This window comes from Eptatretus burgeri, chromosome 3, assembly GCF_056783735.1.
Source record: "Eptatretus burgeri isolate ZD-2024b chromosome 3, Ebu_testis_v1, whole genome shotgun sequence".
Taxonomy (NCBI): Eukaryota; Metazoa; Chordata; class Myxini; order Myxiniformes; family Myxinidae; genus Eptatretus; species Eptatretus burgeri.
The window spans coordinates 85,465,779-85,486,096 of NC_140963.1; the positions used below are offsets into that span (position 1 = coordinate 85,465,779).

Here is a 20,318-nt window from a genome sequence, read left to right on the forward strand (position 1 = left end):
AAGGTGATCTGCAAGAAAATCTCAAAGAACCGCGAGAAGAACTGGCTGGTGCCTGCAGGGCGACGGTGACACCAGAGTTTGACGATAAATACAAGACATTCCTTGCAACGATGGAGCAACAAGATATACAGCAAAAGCTCGCACAGTTTGAAGAGAGGAACAGCAACAACCCAATGTTTGTGATGGCCACAAGATATATGGCGATGGTAATAACTCTACTGGAGCTTATTCGTGCCACCCGTGCTGGCATTTGGACACTCCAGTTGGCAGCATTGGAATCCCCTGTGTAAATACTTTTTTGCGCACAACAGGCTCAAATATGCACAGATGGTACCACTCTATCTTGCCGAAATGCATGCTCTGGAAAAAAAAGGTGATCCAAATATCTGGGCCGAAGTTAGTCAGGGTCATTTCTGTGTGAAGAAGAGCCAAGTACCTTTGTGTGCCATAGGTGTTGATCATGGGATTGAACACATCAACCGAACGATGAAGGTGAAAGGTGGACTCTCTGGCATAACACAGAAGCCAGCAGCACTCCTGAGGTTTTTCTTGATCGCCCCAGAACTGACGCGTCTATCAGAACAAGTGCTACAGATGGCTGGCATTTCAACTTCCCAAAGAGCGAAGCATCATGAAATCTCCAGATCCACCATAAATCGACAAAAACAAGACACCCAAAAGATGAAATCGGTCGTGCTTACCTGGAACCCGTTCACACAAGAGGATGGAACCCTGAAGAACTTTGTAACAAATGCAGTAATGCCAGAAAACGTTCAAAAACATACATTGCGTTCAACATCAGTTGGTCAGGATTCCTACAACAAATTTGTAGAGGATAGGATCGTCGGCCCGAAGAACCTATGGGACAAAATGAATGAAGTTAAGCTACTCACGTGGACAGGTGCAGCAAAGCCTGTGAAGATAGTGCTACCCTCGAAGGTGATTGAGCTGAAGCAAACGAGGTCTCTGTTCGCGAGGTTACTGATAGTTGTAAGAACCAGGGATGAATGGGATTTGGAAGATCTCATTGGCCGCTACGAATTATCTTGCCTTCCTCGCTCCGTTTTTTCGTCTGACGGTTCTCTTCTTCCATGCACGGACAAAAGTAAAAGCCGATGGCTTTACTTGAGTCACTGCCAACGTCTGAAACACCTGCAGAAGTAAACCCGGAATCTGAACCAACACCGTCAGAAGACTTGAATGGTCAAGCAGAGGTCACGCATTCGTCGATGGACGCATCCAAAGTGGAAATAAGAAATGTGGAGATGGACATGGTACAAGCTGAAGTGACAGCCGACCAACTAAATACAGTGTCCTATGGTAACGAAAGTGCTACAGCTATCGTAATTGATGGGATGGCTTTGGTACATGAGTTGTCAAGTCAGCAAATCACTACGTGTATTGGAATTGAGGACGCATTTGTGAAATCCGTTGTAAGCAAAGCCAAAGGTTACACTTTAGTGCATGTTGTCTTTGATCGCTACAACATAAAGCAGTCCTTGAAGGCAAAAACTAGAAACCGAAGGCAAAGGAAGATGAGTAACTGCTGTACTTATGAAGTCAATGATTCCACACAGTTCAATATGCCATTGAAACGCTTCTTGAGCAACACTGAAAACAAAGACCAACGAACGATATATTTGGCAGAGAAACTTCTTGGCTTGTAGAAAGACAGCAAGACATCATTTTGTTGTATCAATGAAAAATGGCGCCATATCCAATGGCCTGAATGTTGATCATCTTGACAGCAACCAAGAAGAGGCTGACACACTACTCATCCTACATTCCTTGAGAGCTTCCCAAATTGCTTCAAGTGTACATATCATGTTTCCTGATACAGATGTGTTCATTCTTACTCTACAAAAACTGCCGCTCTTGGGTGATGTATGTATGCTAGTTGGCACAGGTGCGAGAAGGCGCTTGGTGAATTTTCAACCTCGATATGAATCCCTTGATGCGAATCATGCTGCTGGTCTCATTGAATTCCACGCTTTCACTAGCAGTGATACCACTGGGCGGATCGCAGGCAAAGGCAAGCAAACATGCTGGAAACAATTCAAAAAAAGCAAATGGAAACATACACAAGGCATTTGCTCAGCTGGGACAAACAGCTTATCCATCCGCTGAAGTGATGGACAGTCTAGAAGAGTTTGTTTGCCTATTGTTCGCCCAAAGACTCGGTATCAAAACAGTCGGAGTGCTTCGATGGCACTTGTTCAAGAAAAATCAAGCGGAGGCTGAGAAACTGCCCCCAACAAAGGCATCTCTGAAGGAGCACATTCTCAGGGCTCATTACGAAGCGATGGTTTGCTAACTGGCAGATACTCCAAATCCGGACTTACCTCCACCAATTAATTATGGATGGAATGATGAAAATAATCCCAAGAGTCTGTGACCTCCCACCAGCTCCGACAGCTGTTATAGAGCTTGTAAAGTGCGGCTGTGGCAAGAGCCGATGTGCCAGTGGATCCTGCTCTTGCAAGAAGCATTCTTCTGCCTGCACCGAATTATGTGCTTGTGACGCGAACGTTGACAAATGTGAAAACACCAATGACAGACTCAGAGGAAATGATCATGAGGACAGCATGGATGAAGATTACTTGTTTGACACTGCATTACTATAGTTTTTGATTGATAGTTTTTGTTTCAACAAATACTTTGACCTATTCATTACAGTTGACTACTTAAGTGTATATCACAGAATAGATATACTTTATGTGAACTACTAAACATACCATAAAGCATAAATGGTACATTTCTCTAATTGATTGACTTTTAAATAAGAACATTTGCATCTGGATATATGCTCCGTTATGGTTGTTATTGCCAGGGAAATTGGCATAGATACCTGTGGACAATAAAAATCAGTATATATATATATATATATATATATATATATATATATATATATATATATGTATATATATATATATATATATATATATATATATATATATATATATATATATGTTGTTGTTTGTCTTTCGGCTGCTCCCGTTAGGGGTCGCCACAGCGGATCATCCGTTATGATCCGCATACTGATTTGGCACAGGTTTTACGCCGGATGCCCTTCCTGACGCAACACTGGTCGCCTCTTACGACACAGGGATAAGGATTGGGTTTCGCCATGATTCCGGGCTGCCATACACCCTCTCATAGCGCGGCCCAGCGCAGAGTCCCATCCTCAAGCGATCCTCCAACCCAAGCCTCCGAGTAGCCGGATTACAGGCGCATGCCACTACGCCCAGTTCATATATATATATATATATATATATATATATATATATATATATATATATGTGTTACAAATGTCCAGACCTTTAATTTGATATGCTACATGCTTTGCTTTATAACAATATTTGTGACAAAATGTCCCCAAAATGCAAAACAAAAATGGGCACCATGATTTTTCTGATTCTCAATGCATGTCTGCAATAAAATCCGTGGTGAAAAAAATTATCATCCAGTGCCCACGGTATTAGAGTTTCATACATATGCTTCTCCATTATAAATCCATTACCATCCCTTCGATCGTCAAACCCATTTGAGTCCCCATCCCCTTTTCCTTCTTCCCCCAGCAACTTTCCCACAGCACGATTTAGACACAGAATGCAACAAGCCACGCAACAAACACATTACAAATCAATACAAGCGCTAAATTACAAGTCAATATTACAGCTAGAAAGAAATGTCGCTGCAGCGCAATCGATTGTTCGAGAAACTCTCCACCACAACGCCAATGCAGTCGATTCCGTGGAGAGTTGGTGAGCGTGAGCCAAGGAGGACGCTGCACATCCTCGGTCAGAGATGCTCGATCAGATATCGGATGGCAACCCTTGCCCCTTGGAGCCATGCCTCGCACGGGGTTGAAGAGTGCTCACGTGAACTCTGCTCCCCCGAAGCCACGCCTGGCTTGGGAGGAATAAAAAGCTGAACGACGGAGCTGTTTGGGGCTGATGTTTGTGTGTGCACATGGTCAGCCAGTTGTCCTGCTCCACTCATGGGGGTACCTCGCTGAGAGAATCTGGTGAACAGGATCAGTGTCAGGAAAATGAACCATATGTCCATGAAGCCGCAGCTGATGCTCATGGACTATGCAGGTAACAAATCTCATTTGGGTCTCTCTCAGCAACCGCTCGTTGGAGACAAAGTCCGACCAGCGAGAGCCAAGGATTCTCCGAAGAGACCTGGTCCCAAAATAATTAAGTCGCCGTCTCAGACCCCTGGTCAGAGTCCAAGTCTCACATCCATAGAGCAAGACTGGAAGCACCAAGGACCTGAAGACTCGGGCTTTCATCCTCCTGCAGAGGTAATGGCAGCACCACACCCCACGATCAGGTGAATCCATGACTCCCCACACGAACTCCAGTCACAACTGGAAATAAGTCAGAGATGGTACCACCACATCTCATCACACTTTCAGTACCAGAGTAGAGTTCGGACATCAAATCGATCAGTTTCGGTGGCACCCAACGAAGACCAAGAATCCTTGAGAGGGCATCAAATCAAATGCTTTGCAGAGATCAACGTCGGATGCAAGCAGCCCTTGCTGAAACTCTCATCTATGTTCGGTGAGGACCTGAAGAGTAAGGATATGGACAATCGTTGACCTCTTTGGTGTAAAGCCTGACTGTTCTGGACACTGGTGCTCAAGTAGATGGTGGCAACCCCTCTCAAGAATTATCCAAGCAAGGACCTTGCCCGGCACTGAAAGCAGCATCACCTGCGGTAGTTGTTGCAGTCCTGGCAATCACCCTTCTCTTTTCAGAGAGGGACATAAAGGCCGCTCTTCCAGTCAGTTATGATGATGCCTGTGCTCAAAACAGAGCACAGAACTGCATGCAATGACATGAGTACAGCATTTCCACCAGCCTTGAGAAGTTAAGCATGGATGCCAAAGATCCCAGGAGCTTTACCCCCATTTCATCCGGTTCACTACAGCCTGTGTTTCCACAAATAAAGATGGATCACAGTTGATTGGAGTGTCCACAATAGGGACAGTAACACCCCTGACATCCAACTCAACAGCTGCTGGATCAGCCTGGTACAGCAGCTCAAAGTATCCGGTCCAGCGGGCCTTCACTTTGGACTCCTCTGTCAAGATAACACCACCCTCCGCTCTAACTGCAGAACACTGAGGGATGGGCTTGGAGGAGCACAATGCGTGAATTCCCCTGTAAGCCAGATGAGAATCACTTGACCACGGGTGGTGCTCTATCCCCTCACAGATTCCTCACACATAGGCCTCCTTTTCCACCCTTTCAGTTTCACGCCTCAGCTCCCTGAACAGCTCAGCTCTGCCATTCAGCCTGACCTTGCGACTCTGTTCAATGGTATCCAGTGTCCCTCAAGACAATATTCTTTTCATTTTTCGGTGAGTTCCAAACATCCACCGGTAACATCAAGGATGGTGTTCTTGAAGGCATTCCACAACTCTTCAGGATTCCCCAAAGCACCCAGACCTCCCCTCCCCCCCACCACCAAATCCCAACTCAGCCTGTTCGCAAACTCCTCAGCTACCCTCTCATCCTTGAGTTTGCCCACATCCAGCTTAGCCTGGGATGGTACCATTCTTCTGGATTTAAGCTGCAACTTCAAAGTTGCTTCAACCAGCCTGTGGTTGAAGAGCTAAAGGCAAATCAGGACATGAACCAAAATTGAATTGGCTTGTTCTTGTCACCAACCCAACTCATCCACCAAGTTTTGTCATAACTCGTTCACAACAGGCAGTGGGGACGGTGCAATTGGGGCGGGCAGTGGGGACGGCGCAACGGGCACGGCGCAACGGGGCGGGCAGTGGCGACGGCGCAACGGGGGCGGGCAGTGGTGACGGCGTAACGGGAGCGGGCAGTGGCGATGGCACAACGGGGGCGGGCAGTGGCGACGGCGCAACGGGGGCGGGCAGTGGCGACGGCGCAACGGGGGCGGGCAGTGGCGACGGCGGGCAGTGGCGACGGTGCAACGGGGGTGGGCAGTGGCGACGGTGCAACGGGGGTGGGCAGTGGCGACGGTGCAGCGGGGGTGGGCAGTGGCGACGGTGCAGCGGGGGTGGGCAGTGGCGACGGTGCAGCGGGGGTGGGCAGTGGCGACGGTGCAGCTGGGGTGGGCAGTGGCGACGGTGCAGCTGGGGCGGACAGTGGCGGAGGTGCAGGGGGTGCGGGCACTGGCAGAGATGCAGTGGGTGCGGACACTGGCGGAGGTGCAGCGGGTGCGGGCAGTGCTGGAGGTGCAGCGATGGCTGGATGTTAAATAGAAAGGGAGCAGCAAGGTTTGCAGTGGGAATTGTGTAAGGAAGTCAGGCTTTTTTAGGTCAGCAGAGGGTGTGGAAGCTATTAAGGAAGGAACGGATAAAGTAATTGTGATGAATGAGGCCAGGCAGGAAAATAGAATTTCAGGAAGGGAAAAGTTAAATATATTCTATACCAATGCCAGAAGTTTAAATAATAAGATGGAAGAGCTTGAAGCCAAAGTGGATAACGAGGAGTACGATATAGTTGCAATGAGTGAGACATGGTTTCAGGAGGAAAGTAACTGGAGGACAGGATTAGAAGGCTACAAGGTGTACCAGTGTGATAGGAAGGAGAGAATACGAGGAGCAGCAATCTGTGTAAAGGACAGCATTGCATCAAGAGAAAGGGGTGATATTAAGATAGGAATAAATGTTGAGGATTCTGTGTGGGTGGAGATTAGAGATTAAAAAAGTTAGATACTGGGAGGATGTTTTTGTCGGGCTCTGGGTGTGAAGTAAGAGGAGGAAGAAGGAGTACAAGAATAATTCAAAATGGCATGTGGTAAGGGAAGAGTTTCATTATGGGGTATTTTAACTTGCCAGGCATAGATTGGGTCCAGGAACAGGGAAAGGACAGAGTGGATGAGGATTTCCGAGTTGTATTCCAAGATTGCTTTTTAACCCAGTTTGTAGATAAGCCCACGAGGGGGAGTGCAGTGTGAGACCTCTTTTTAAGTCACGATCCCAATATGGTGGAGGAGGTGGAGGTTGGGGAGCATTTCGGAGCAAGTGACCATAACATTGTGTGTGCAAACATTCTGTTTAGGGTTAGAGTTCAGGATAGTAGGGTAAGGCTATTAGATTTCAGGAAGGCAAACTTTGAGGGTGTGAGGAGAGAATTGGGTGATGTAGATTGGGAGACTAACAATAGGACAATCAGCATCAGAAAAATGCGAAACCTTCAAGGAGTAAATGTGTAGAGTGCAGAGTAAGTACATTCCAATGAGGTATAAAACTAGAAGTAGAAAGAGACCAGGGTGGTTGAGCAGTGAGATAAGCAATGCGATTGAGAAGCAAAAGGCATTTATTTGGTTTAAAATACCAGGATTGGAGTTAGATTTATATCACTATCAGAGTAAACAGAGGTAAGTTAAGAAAATAACTCGGCAAGCCAAACGAGTATGAGAAGGACATGGCGAAGAATATTAAACATAATATCAAGGCTTTCTTTAAGTATACCAGGGGAAAAGAACAGGTAAGGACCAGTGTGGGCCCATTGAGAAATAGCACCGGGAGAGTGGTGAGTGATGAAAGTGAGATGGCAGGCTTATAAACAGGTATTTTTCAGGATAGGTACCGGAGGATTGGAGAGTGGCAAATGTAATTGCATGATTTAATAAAGGATCCAGAGAAGAATTGGGAAACTATACACCTGTTAGTTTGACTTCAGTTGTGGGGAAGGTGTTGGAGACATTAATTAGGGACCAGATGAGGAACCATTTAAACAAATACAAACTAATTAAAGGTAGTCAGCATGGGTTTACCAAAGGTAGTTCCTGTCCAACAAATCTTTTGGAGTTCTATGAAACAGTGTCTGATTGGGTGGATGAGAGAAAGGCAGTGGACATAGTATATCCAGACTTTAGGAAGGCATTTGATAAGGTACCACATCGGAGGTTGTTAGCCAAGGTGAGAGCTTGTGGAGTGGTTGGTCAGGTTGCTAATTGGATTGCAAACTGACTTAATGATAGGAAGCAAAGAGTGGCTGTGAGTGGGAGGATGTCTTGGTGGGAGGATGTAAGGAGCGGGGTACATCAGGGATCAGTACTCAGACAATTATTATTCATTATTTACATCAATGATTTGGATAGTGGGGTAAAGAGTAAGCTTTCCATATTTGCAGATGATACAAAGCTTGGAGGTAAGGTGGATATCAGAGGGGGTGGTGATCAGATTCAGGAAAGTATTGATACTTGCATAGATTGGGCAAAAGATTGGCAGATGGAATTTAACCTGAGCAAGTGTAAGGTGTTGGGGATGGGAAAGAACAATGAAAATAGAGATTACATGATGCAAGGGGTAATTTTTAAGTGTGTCACACAGGAGAAGGATCTGGGTGTGGTAATAGATACAGGAGGTAAGTGGGCAGCACAGTGCCAGGCAGCCATCGGTAGAGCAAATCGGGTTTTATGTTGTATTTGGAGGGGGATCAATTATAAATCAAAAGAGGTGGTGGTAACATTGTGCAGGAATTTAGTGAGGGCCACATCTAGAATATTGTGTACAGTTTTGGCCACCACAATTTCAGCAGGACATAGATGCCATAGAGAGGGTTCAGCGCAGGTCTACTAGATTGATTCCGGGCCGAGCTAGACTCAGCTATGAGGAGCGGCTGAAGGAGACGGGGCTTTATACACTAGAAAGGAGGCGGTTACGAGGAGATATGATGGAGATGTTTTAGGTAATGAAAAATAGAGATAAAATAAGTGAAGATGAATTATTCAACAGAGTCGACAGTGATAGAACCAGGTGCCATAACCCGAGAGTAAAGAAGAGGAGAGTTAAGACGGTAGTCAGGCAGGAGAATTTTACTCAGAGTAGTGAATGCATGGAATGGTCTCCCTGGAAAGCTAGTGGCAGCAGAAACAGTAGATAAGTTTAAATATGAATTAGATAGGTACCTGGAAGTTATGGAGATAGAGGGGTATGGGGATGTTAATAAGACTTTTGGGTAGTTTGAGCATTGATGGGTGATTGTGTTGGGAGTGCTGAGGTGGGGGTCTTTCCAAGGGGGGTTGTGTGGTTGATGTTGTGTGTTTTTAACTAAGTCCATACCCCCTCCCTGAGAAGAAAAGGAAAAAAAAAAAAACTACAAAAAAATCTACCAAAAAAACCAAAAACTTTTATTTCATTAATTAAAAACATTTTTTTTTTAAATTTTCTTCCTTGGATCTTATGTCGATGGGTTGGTGTGGTGTTCGCGCAGGCATGATGGGCTGAATGGCCTCCACCTGTGTTGGATTTCCTTGTTATTAACTTTTTGAAATACCATGCTATACAGTGTATCATTTTCACCCCATCTCTCAAAGTTAAAGAATCACTTTTAAAAAATTTAAATTCTCATATCTACATTTGGATCATTACCAAAATTGAATCAATTCATTTTTGTTACACACCCAACCTGTCCGCCAGGTTTCATCTGAATATGTTGATAACTTTTTGAGATATTCTGCTCACAGACAAACAAACAAATTTTTTTGCCAAGTAACAAAGAAGGATGTCATGCATAGCATGATACTTGTAAAATCCATCCAACAAATTTGACCTTAAAAATAATTGGTGGTTGAATTCAATGATGAAATACGCAACTCCTCTTCAAATTTCAAGTCAATCAGAAGAAAATTGACAGTTTTAGAAACTTGGCCGACGTCGATTGTTTGGCCTATGTTGACATTTTGGTCTATGTTGACCTCAAAAATACTTGTTCATCGAATTCAGTAACCTGATATGCAACTCTTCAAATTTCAAGTCAATGGGATGAAAATTGAGGATTTTGGAAAATTCACCTAACTTGACCTTTGGCCTATGTTGACTTTTTGGTTTATGTTGACCTCAAAAGTAATTGGTGGCGAAATTCCATGAACAAATATGCAACTCCACTTTAAATTTATGGTCAATCGGATGAAAATTGACAATTTTAGAAATGCCACAAAGTTGTTGACCTTTGGCCTATGCTGTCCTTTTGACCTCAAAAACAATAGGCTTGTTTATGATGAACTATACCATGTGGTGAGGTTTTGTGAAGATCGGTTTAAAATTGTGACCTGTATGTGATTGACATACAAACAAACAGATAGACAGAGACACTGACAGAGACAGACAGACAGACAGACTAACGCACAAGACCAACCAATATAATCAAAAAAATCTTCGATTTTCACAAGTAACAATCAAGCAGGGATGAAACGTAACTTCTGTACATGATGAGACAACACCTTCGGTGGCAGAGGTAGCAAAACAGATAATTTATAGAGCCTCACCAGGGTATTCATACAATGACACACACACACACACACACACACACACACACACACACACACACACACACACACACACACACACAACAGTAGTCTATCTATGTCTTTCAGATGAGGCCGATAACAAAAAAAAAAACAACCAATAATTAATAAAAAGGTTTCACCCACAATAAGGCTTAAAAAGCAAACGGCTCTGCTGTGACTGTATCAGTTCTTCATTAAAAGTTGTCCCGTGTCGCCGTGTTGTTTTCACTTCAACGTCCAGCATCATGGAGGAGTGATTAAGTTCCCAGAACCATGCAAACAGTAGGCAGAGGCACTGTTAATGGTGTGAAACGGACAGCCGGACGGAACGCGCGTACCTGCGATCTGCATGAAAGGAAGGGATGCCTGTACTTTTGTCCAATATTTTTGTGATCATTTTTTAAAATCTTTATAGTAATTCAAAAGTAAGAGGGGAGAGAGAGAGGTGACAACTGAAATTTCTCATGCTTCGGCAGGATCAAAGCAAACCTGCAAGGTGACCAACACAAGTCCCTCACCACTTCCCCATGAAAACAAAGATTTTCACCTAAAAACAGACTCATCTGTTGTAACTTCACACATAATGGTGGTTGCTTAATCATTTAGCCTTGAGGTTACGGGTTCAAACTGCAGGTAAACTAAAGCCTTAAGAAAGCAGATCGAAGGGTTTGGATTCCAAGCTTCCAAAAATTGGCCTCGGTACAGGAGAATGACACCCACTCACTATTTGATTGTTGTGAAAACCTAAGTGGCTCACTAATGACCTTCAGTGAGAAGGTAATCTGCCTGCCTTTCGTATAGCTTCTCTTCATGAGATGCCACTCCATTCATTGATGGCTCTATAAATGCTCCTTAACATACTGGGGTGGGTACAGAAAGTATACTTATAAAGGCAGTTCACCTCACTCCCACCCCACACCCCTCACCATCCCCATTGGAGAAAACAAAATGCAACATTCTCAGGATGGAATTGAATAATTCATCATTATTAGTTCAAAATCCTCACCTGGTCATCATCCTCCACCACACCCAGGATTAGTTTCTTCCTCCTGAAGTCGAGACGTGTGATCCTCGGCCTGTGAGCCAGAGATATACCCACAGCAGCGAGAGATATACCCATAGAGGTATACCCATCGTGACGAATGACATCAGAACGCCAACGTGCTATTCGAGCACGAGTCTAATACATACCAGAAAAACAATCCGATTTTGCTTTTCCCTTCATACACCAGGATTCCCGTAGGAGTTAATCCAAGACTGTATTCATTGCTATCCTTCCCCTGCAAACAGACACAACAGAATATTTACACAACCTTGACCCCTTTCACATTATTCACCTCGGCAGTACTCAAAGGACAAATGATCAATCCTACAAAGGTCAAACAATTACATAAAACAAAGCACAAAGGACAGCCTGGCTCACCTTCACAATATGCATGGAAACTCCATACATCTCCAACCACTTGGCACGATTGAGGTAATTCATGTCAGACTGTGCTGGAGTTTGGCCCCTAAAAACACACACACACACACACACACACACACACACACACACACACACACACACACACACACACACACACACACACACACACACACACACACATACACACTGACAACTTGTTTTATGGTATTTAAATATGTAATCATGATTAAAACCCTTATCTCAACATGATGAGACGACTTCGATTCTTGGATAGCAAGTCATGTGATCCAGTGTAATTACAGGTGCTCCGTTTGATTAAATGCTGAGAAACCTAAGGCGATAGCATGACGGTGGCAGCTCCTAGGGTTTGTGGTTCTCGGTCACTTTCGGAAAAGGTAAGAGTACGTGTCGGTTGTGTACGACAGATGCTTGGAAAATTATAATTTTTGTGTGGTTTGAAGTAGCTTGTGTTATTGAAGAACAAAGGAGTTTCAAGACTGGACCGATAATCTTGCATTGGTTGGCTCGCTCCAAGGTATTGCCATTAACACTCCACTAGGAAAACAAAACAAAACACCAAAACCTCAACTCATTCGTTGCTTTAAAGGTCCCATGACACCCAAAAGTACTTAAATTTCATATATATGTCCTATCGGAGTTTTTCATCGTGATTTCAGATCTGACAATGTTTTTTTTCACAATACTCGTTCTGTAAAATGTAAAATTAAAAAAACAAACCTCTTCGGGAACATCCCTAAAAATTCTACTGAAAGGGGCATAACCCACATAACGTCACGTACAGTATGACAAAGGCTGCACGTAAATTACTCGGGTTGGTGGTCTACGTGATTCTATTGGCTTTCTGTGTGTTTCCACATTCGATTGGTCGACTCAATCCGCTTCGTTCATTTCTGCTTTAAAAAAAAATCAAACATTTGGTTTTGAATAATGGATGACATGGACTTTGATTTGTCTGGTAGCGACAGTGAGTGTGAGAGAAATGAAGGATTTTGTTCTGAATCACATGGAGAATTGTCGGATAACGTAGTCGCGGGAGGTGAAGTTCAGGCAGCTGGAAATGAAATACGGCCTTTGCAGTTCGAGCCCGAAGCAGGACAAGCAGAGAAAAATGGCATTGAAATTTCCGAAGTTCATGATGATTGGGAGGACATCGAAGGACGACTCGGAAATAACAACTGGTTAGACTAAATCCTATTCATAATTCAATAATGTAAATTCGACTTGCATACTGCTCGATATCAGAAATATTTTAGTGACGTGACGTGAACAGCACAGCGCAGCGGACATGTTTCTCCGCGGCGAATGAATCACAAGCAAGGACAGCGTATATCATCGGCCGTATCTCTCGGAGCATAAAACGAAGCAATCTTGCTGTCCGGATATGATGAAAACTTGTGTGCAGAACACACCTTGCGACACAATTGTCCAGAGTAGTCCGATAAATCTGACGTTCTGTTGTATTTTCATTTATTTTATTCCTACTGTCGTCATGTAGCACCAGTAGAAAACAATGAAGAAAAGAGAATAATAAAAGAAAGCTACAGCACGTCAGATTTATCGGCAAAGTCGGACGGACGACGGATTTATCGGCCGAGTAGGACAGATGACGGATTTATCGGACTAGTCTAGACTCTAGATATCTCGAGTCAATCCACTCTGTGCGAGTTTCTGCATGTGACGTCAACACTGCGGTTCGCTGAAGTCAACTTTTTTAAGGGGTGGGGCATAGCAAGTTGTGAAAAACACCAGAAATGATCGAAATATTGGTCTAATTATCACATTTTTGATAAAAAAAAAAAACATGGGTGATTTCTTCATGAGGAAGGTCAAGTTAATATATTGTTGTGGTTGAGGAAATTCGCAAACCACCATTCAGGTCCTGTAGGTGAGATATCTCTGTAAGTACATGTGTAGTTAGCCCAAACCCGTTGTTTAGAGGGAATAAATGTGATTCATTCGGGCTGCGACCCTTTAAGATAGCCGTTTTTCTGTTCTATCTTTATTTTGAACCAACCACGTCTCAACCGCCATCACACAACAACCACCAACCGCAACGCCGCTTCACAACAACAACAACGCCAACAACCACGACCTTTACCGTCACGGCTCGCTCCCGTAAACATCGCATCACCGCCATTCCAAGCGTCGCCATGACCATCACCGCCACTTTAGGCCCTCCACCACCTTCACCTCTCCTCCTTCTACCGCCATTCCCACACCGCTTGTGGGCACCGAGTATCAGGCTGTCCTGGCCTCGTGCGGGATGTGCGCTGAGCCGCGGGTGCAAAAAGTGGCCTTTCTGAGGAAAAGTCGGATCAGGAATGATACACGCCCACTTCTGTTCCGTCCAATCATTAAGCGCGGGGCGATTTGGCCCCGCCTCCAGGCGCGTCGGAGTCAAATCGATATATGCAAATTTGAGGATCAGGGGAGGTTCACGCCCACTTTTCCTCCGTCCAATGGGCGAGCGTGGCTCCGCCCCCGAGCCCATCCTGATCCGGAAATTTGCATATGGTTTCTCCTGCCGTAGTATAAAGCGCCGAGCGCGGGGCGAATTCAGTCAGTTTTCTGTTTCGGGCTCGGGCGAGTTGGAGAAGTGTGGCGGCGGCGAAGTGTGGCAGCAGCAGTCAAGACGGGTCTGGAGGAGAGTCGGTCTGTCGGGGTTCGGAGTCTGTCGGGGAGCTGCAGAGAGGGGAAGCCGGGAACGCAGTCGAGGACGCAGTGGAGTCGCTCGTCGCGCGACCCAAGCAAGCCAGCTATCCTCTTTCCCCAGAGCATCAACAACGCCCCCTGTTTCCCCCCGCGCTGAGATAGTGCGAAAAGGGGGCCCCATTCCCACCCCATTCCAAGCAGTGCCAACGAAACCCGCGGAGGAGCGCGGAGTCGGGGCACCGCCGCGACATTTGTGGCTCATCACAAGACGGGTAGGCCCCACGCGGTCTCGCGCCCCAGGCCCCGTCTGCCCCCTTGTATTTGAGGGTGGCCCTTTTCTTTTGATTTTGAGTATATGTGTTGTCGGCGCCGTCTTAAAGTAAAACTGTGTAAGTGTTGCCGTGTGCTCGCGTAGTCGGTAGTAGATCTGCATTGTGTTTCTTTTGTTGCAATTGCTTTTGGTGCATAATTGTGTTTCTTTTACATTTGCTTTTTGTGCATAATTGTTGTAATTGTATATGTGTGCTTTCCGTTTGCCGCGGAATAAATGTGCCTCATGTTGAACTGTTTTTCCCGTTTCGCTTCATCTTTTCTTTAATTGAATCTCCATCTTATTTCACGTAAAGGATTGGTCATGGACTAAATACGCCCAATAATTAATCGGAACCGTCGAGGTTGACGATAACACCGCTCGGTTATCCCGATAGTACGGAACGGGTCGCTTAAAGTGGCCCGTGTCTGAAGTCGACCTGCGGCGAGGTGCGATCGCCCGGTCTACCCTCCGTGTGGGTACTTAGGTAGGTCGAATTTGGCGAACAACCCTATCCCACGCGGGGGGCCGATTGGCACGATCATGGTGAGGCCGAAAGGCCCACCCGTGACTAGTTCTCGGCGTTAGTCCGAGAGGGTCACGACGGAATTGTCCGTCCGGTGGGCGACGTGCCACGATTCGAGTTACGTGGCCGCTCGCACGCCGGTGGGCGCGAATTCGCAACAATATTAATAACCAGAAAGTTTTGGGTGTCATGGGACCATTGAACAGTGATCTCAGGTTCATGAAGGAGGTTTCACAAACATCACATGCAGGACATTCAGAGGTATTCATGAACTTTCATGTGAAAGTCGACAATGGACAAAATCAACACAACATATGGAATTTTAAAATGGGATCCCAACAACATGAGCCATGGCCCAGATGGGAGCATCAAACGGGTGAAATTAACATTGTAACCCCTTTTGACGGTTCATCAGTCCGTCATCAAATTCAACCTGCTTTATTCTGGACCATAGGCCAATTTGACCTGCTTAATGCTGGACCAAAGGCTAATTTGACCTGCTTAATGCTGGACAATAGGCTAATTTGACCTGCTTAATGCTGGACCATAGGCCAATTTGACCTGCTTAATGCTGGACCATAGGCTAATTTGACCAGCTTGATTCTGGACCATAGGTCAATTTGACCTGTTTGATGCTGGACCATAGGTCAATTTGACCTGCTTGATGCTGGACCATAGGCCAATTTGACCTGCTTGATGCTGGACCATAGGCCAATTTGACCTGCTTGATGCTGGACCATAGGCCAATTTGACCTGCTTGATGCTGGACCATAGGCCAATTTGACCTGTTTGATGCTGGACCATAGGCCAATTTGACCTGCTTGATGCTGGACCATACGCCAATTTGACCTGCTTGATGCTGGACTATAGGCCAATTTGACCTGCTTGATGCTGGACCATAGGCCAATTTGACCTGCTTGATGCTGGACTATAGGCCAATTTGACCTGTTTGATGCTGGACCATAGGCCAATTTGACCTGCTTGATGCTGGACTATAGGCCAATTCGACCTGCTTGATGCTGGACCATAGGCCAATTCGACCTGCTTGATTTTGGACAAAAGACCAAATTGACCTGCTTGATACTGGACGGTAGGCCAATTTGACCTGCTTGATTCTGGACCATAGGCCAATTCAACCTGTTTAATTCTGGACCGTAGGCCAATTCAACCTGTTTGATTCTGGACCATAGGCCAATTCGACCTGCTTGATTCTCGACTATAGGCCAATTTGATCTGCTTGATTCTGGACGATAGGCCAATTTGACCTGCTTGATTCTGGACCATCGGCCAATTTGACCTGCTTGATGCTGGACCATTGGCCAATTTGCCCTGCTTGATGCTGGACCGTAGGCCAATTTGACCTGCTTGATTCTGAACCACAGGCCAATTTGACCTGCTTGATTCTGGACCATAGGCAAATTTGACCTGCTTGATGCTGGACCATAGGCCAATTCGACCTGCTTGATGCTGGACCATAGGCCAATTCGACCTGCTTGATTCTGGACCATCGGCCAATTTAACCTGCTTGATGCTGGACCATAGGCCAATTTGATCTGCTTGATTCTGGACCATCGACCAATTTAACCTGCTTGATGCAGGGCCATAGGCCAATTCGACCTGTTTGATGCTGGACCATAGGCCAATTCGACCTGCTTGATGCTGGACCATAGGCCAATTCGACCTGCTTGATGCTGGACCACAGGCCAATTCGACCTGCTTGATTCTGGACGATCGGCCAATTTGACCTGCTTGATTCTGGACCATAGGCAAATTTGACCTGCTTGATGCTGGACCATAGGCCAATTCGACCTTCTTGATGCTGGACCATAGGCCAATTCGACCTGCTTGATTCTGGACCATCAGCCAATTTGACCTTCTTGATTCTGGACCGTTGGCCAATTTGCCCTGCTTGATGCTGGACCGTAGGCCAATTTGACCTGCTTGATTCTGGACCATCGGCCAATTTGACCTACTTGATGCTGGACCGTTGGCCAATTTGCCCTGCTTGATGCTGGACCGTAGGCCAATTTGCCCTGCTTGATGCTGGACCGTAGGCCAATTTGACCTGCTTGATTCTGGACCATAGGCCAATTTGACCTGTTTAATTCTGGACCGTAGGCCAATTCAACCTGTTTGATTATGGACCATAGGCCAATTTGACCTGCTTGATTCTGGACCATCGGCCAATTTGACCTGCTTGATGCTGGACCATAGGCCAATTCAACCTTCTTGATGCTGGATCATAGGCCAATTCGACCTGCTTGATGCTGGACCATAGGCCAATTCGACCTGCTTGATTCTAGACCATCGGCCAATTTAACCTGCTTGGTGCTGGACCATAGGCCAATTCGACCAGCTTGATTCTGGACCATAGGTCAATTTGACCTGCTTGATGCTGGACTATAGGCCAATTCGACATGCTTGATGCTGGACCATAGGCCAATTCGACCTGCTTGATTTTGGACAAAAGACCAAATTGACCTGCTTGATACTGGATGGTAGGCCAATTTGATCTGCTTGATTCTGGACCATAGGCCAATTCAACCTGTTTAAGTCTGGACCGTAGGCCAATTCAACCTGTTTGATTCTGGACCATAGGCCAATTCGACCTGCTTGATTCTCGACTATAGGCCAATTTGATCTGCTTGATTCTGGACGATAGGCCAATTTGACCTGCTTAATTCTGGACCATCGGCCAATTTGACCTGCTTGATGCTGGACCGTTGGCCAATTTGCCCTGCTTGATGCTGGACCGTATGCCAATTTGACCTGCTTGATTCTGAACCACAGGCCAATTTGACCTGCTTGATTCTGGACCATAGGCAAATTTGACCTGCTTGATGCTGGACCATAGGCCAATTCGACCTGCTTGATGCTGGACCATAGGCCAATTCGACCTGCTTGATTCTGGACCATCGGCCAATTTAACCTGCTTGATGCTGGACCATAGGCCAATTTGATCTGCTTGATTCTGGACCATCGACCAATTTAACCTGCTTGATGCAGGGCCATAGGCCAATTCGACCTGTTTGATGCTGGACCATAGGCCAATTCGACCTGCTTGATGCTGGACCATAGGCCAATTCGACCTGCTTGATGCTGGACCATAGGCCAATTCGACCTGCTTGATTCTGGACGATCGGCCAATTTGACCTGCTTGATTCTGGACCATAGGCAAATTTGACCTGCTTGATGCTGGACCATAGGCCAATTCGACCTTCTTGATGCTGGACCATAGGCCAATTCGACCTGCTTGATTCTGGACCATCAGCCAATTTGACCTTCTTGATTCTGGACCGTTGGCCAATTTGCCCTGCTTGATGCTGGACCGTAGGCCAATTTGACCTGCTTGATTCTGGACCATCGGCCAATTTGACCTACTTGATGCTGGACCGTTGGCCAATTTGCCCTGCTTGATGCTGGACCGTAGGCCAATTTGCCCTGCTTGATGCTGGACCGTAGGCCAATTTGACCTGCTTGATTCTGGACCATAGGCCAATTTGACCTGTTTAATTCTGGACCGTAGGCCAATTCAACCTGTTTGATTATGGACCATAGGCCAATTTGACCTGCTTGATTCTGGACCATAGGCCAATTCAACCTTCTTGATGCTGGATCATAGGCCAATTCGACCTGCTTGATGCTGGACCATAGGCCAATTCGACCTGCTTGATTCTAGACCATCGGCCAATTTAACCTGCTTGGTGCTGGACCATAGGCCAATTCGACCAGCTTGATTCTGGACCATAGGTCAATTTGACCTGCTTGATTCTGAACCATAGGCTAATTCGACCTGCTTGATTCTCAAATATAGGCCAATTTGATCTGCTTGATTCTGGACGATAGGCCAATTTGACCTGCTTTGATGCTGGACCGTTGGCCAATTTGACCTGCTTGATTCTGGACCATAGGCCAATTTGATCTGCTTGATTCTGGACCATCGACCAATTTAACCTGCTTGATGCAGGGCCATAGGCCAATTCGACCTGTTTGATGCTGGACCATAGGCCAATTCGACCTGCTTGATGCTGGACCATAGGCCAATTCGACCTGCTTGATGCTGGACCACAGGCCAATTCGACCTGCTTGATTCTGGACGATCGGCCAATTTGACCTGCTTGATTCTGGACCATAGGCAAATTTGACCTGCTTGATGCTGGACCATAGGCCAATTCGACCTTCTTGATGCTGGACCATAGGCCAATTCGACCTGCTTGATTCTGGACCATCAGCCAATTTGACCTTCTTGATTCTGGACCGTTGGCCAATTTGCCCTGCTTGATGCTGGACCGTAGGCCAATTTGACCTGCTTGATTCTGGACCATCGGCCAATTTGACCTACTTGATGCTGGACCGTTGGCCAATTTGCCCTGCTTGATGCTGGACCGTAGGCCAATTTGCCCTGCTTGATGCTGGACCGTAGGCCAATTTGACCTGCTTGATTCTGGACCATAGGCCAATTTGACCTGTTTAATTCTGGACCGTAGGCCAATTCAACCTGTTTGATTATGGACCATAGGCCAATTTGACCTGCTTGATTCTGGACCATCGGCCAATTTGACCTGCTTGATGCTGGACCATAGGCCAATTCAACCTTCTTGATGCTGGATCATAGGCCAATTCGACCTGCTTGATGCTGGACCATAGGCCAATTCGACCTGCTTGATTCTAGACCATCGGCCAATTTAACCTGCTTGGTGCTGGACCATAGGCCAATTCGACCAGCTTGATTCTGGACCATAGGTCAATTTGACCTGCTTGATGCTGGACTATAGGCCAATTCGACATGCTTGATGCTGGACCATAGGCCAATTCGACCTGCTTGATTTTGGACAAAAGACCAAATTGACCTGCTTGATACTGGATGGTAGGCCAATTTGATCTGCTTGATTCTGGACCATAGGCCAATTCAACCTGTTTAAGTCTGGACCGTAGGCCAATTCAACCTGTTTGATTCTGGACCATAGGCCAATTCGACCTGCTTGATTCTCGACTATAGGCCAATTTGATCTGCTTGATTCTGGACGATAGGCCAATTTGACCTGCTTAATTCTGGACCATCGGCCAATTTGACCTGCTTGATGCTGGACCGT

The 20,318-nt window shown here is 45.9% G+C and overlaps 1 protein-coding gene across 4 annotated transcripts in view; it reads right to left on the minus strand.

Moving 5' to 3' along the window:
* LOC147030356 (band 4.1-like protein 5) overlaps positions 1-20,318 on the minus strand; it is a 124,097-nt gene that overhangs the window by 49,063 nt on the left and 54,716 nt on the right. For all 4 annotated transcript variants that reach the window (XM_085874307.1, XM_085874308.1, XM_085874309.1 and 1 more), the window contains 3 exons: positions 11,714-11,801; positions 11,482-11,570; positions 11,297-11,366 (listed from right to left, as the gene is read on the minus strand). In XM_085874307.1, the coding sequence (XP_085730433.1) occupies positions 11,297-11,366; positions 11,482-11,570; positions 11,714-11,801 (247 nt within the window). The remainder of the gene's footprint in view (positions 1-11,296; positions 11,367-11,481; positions 11,571-11,713; positions 11,802-20,318) is intronic.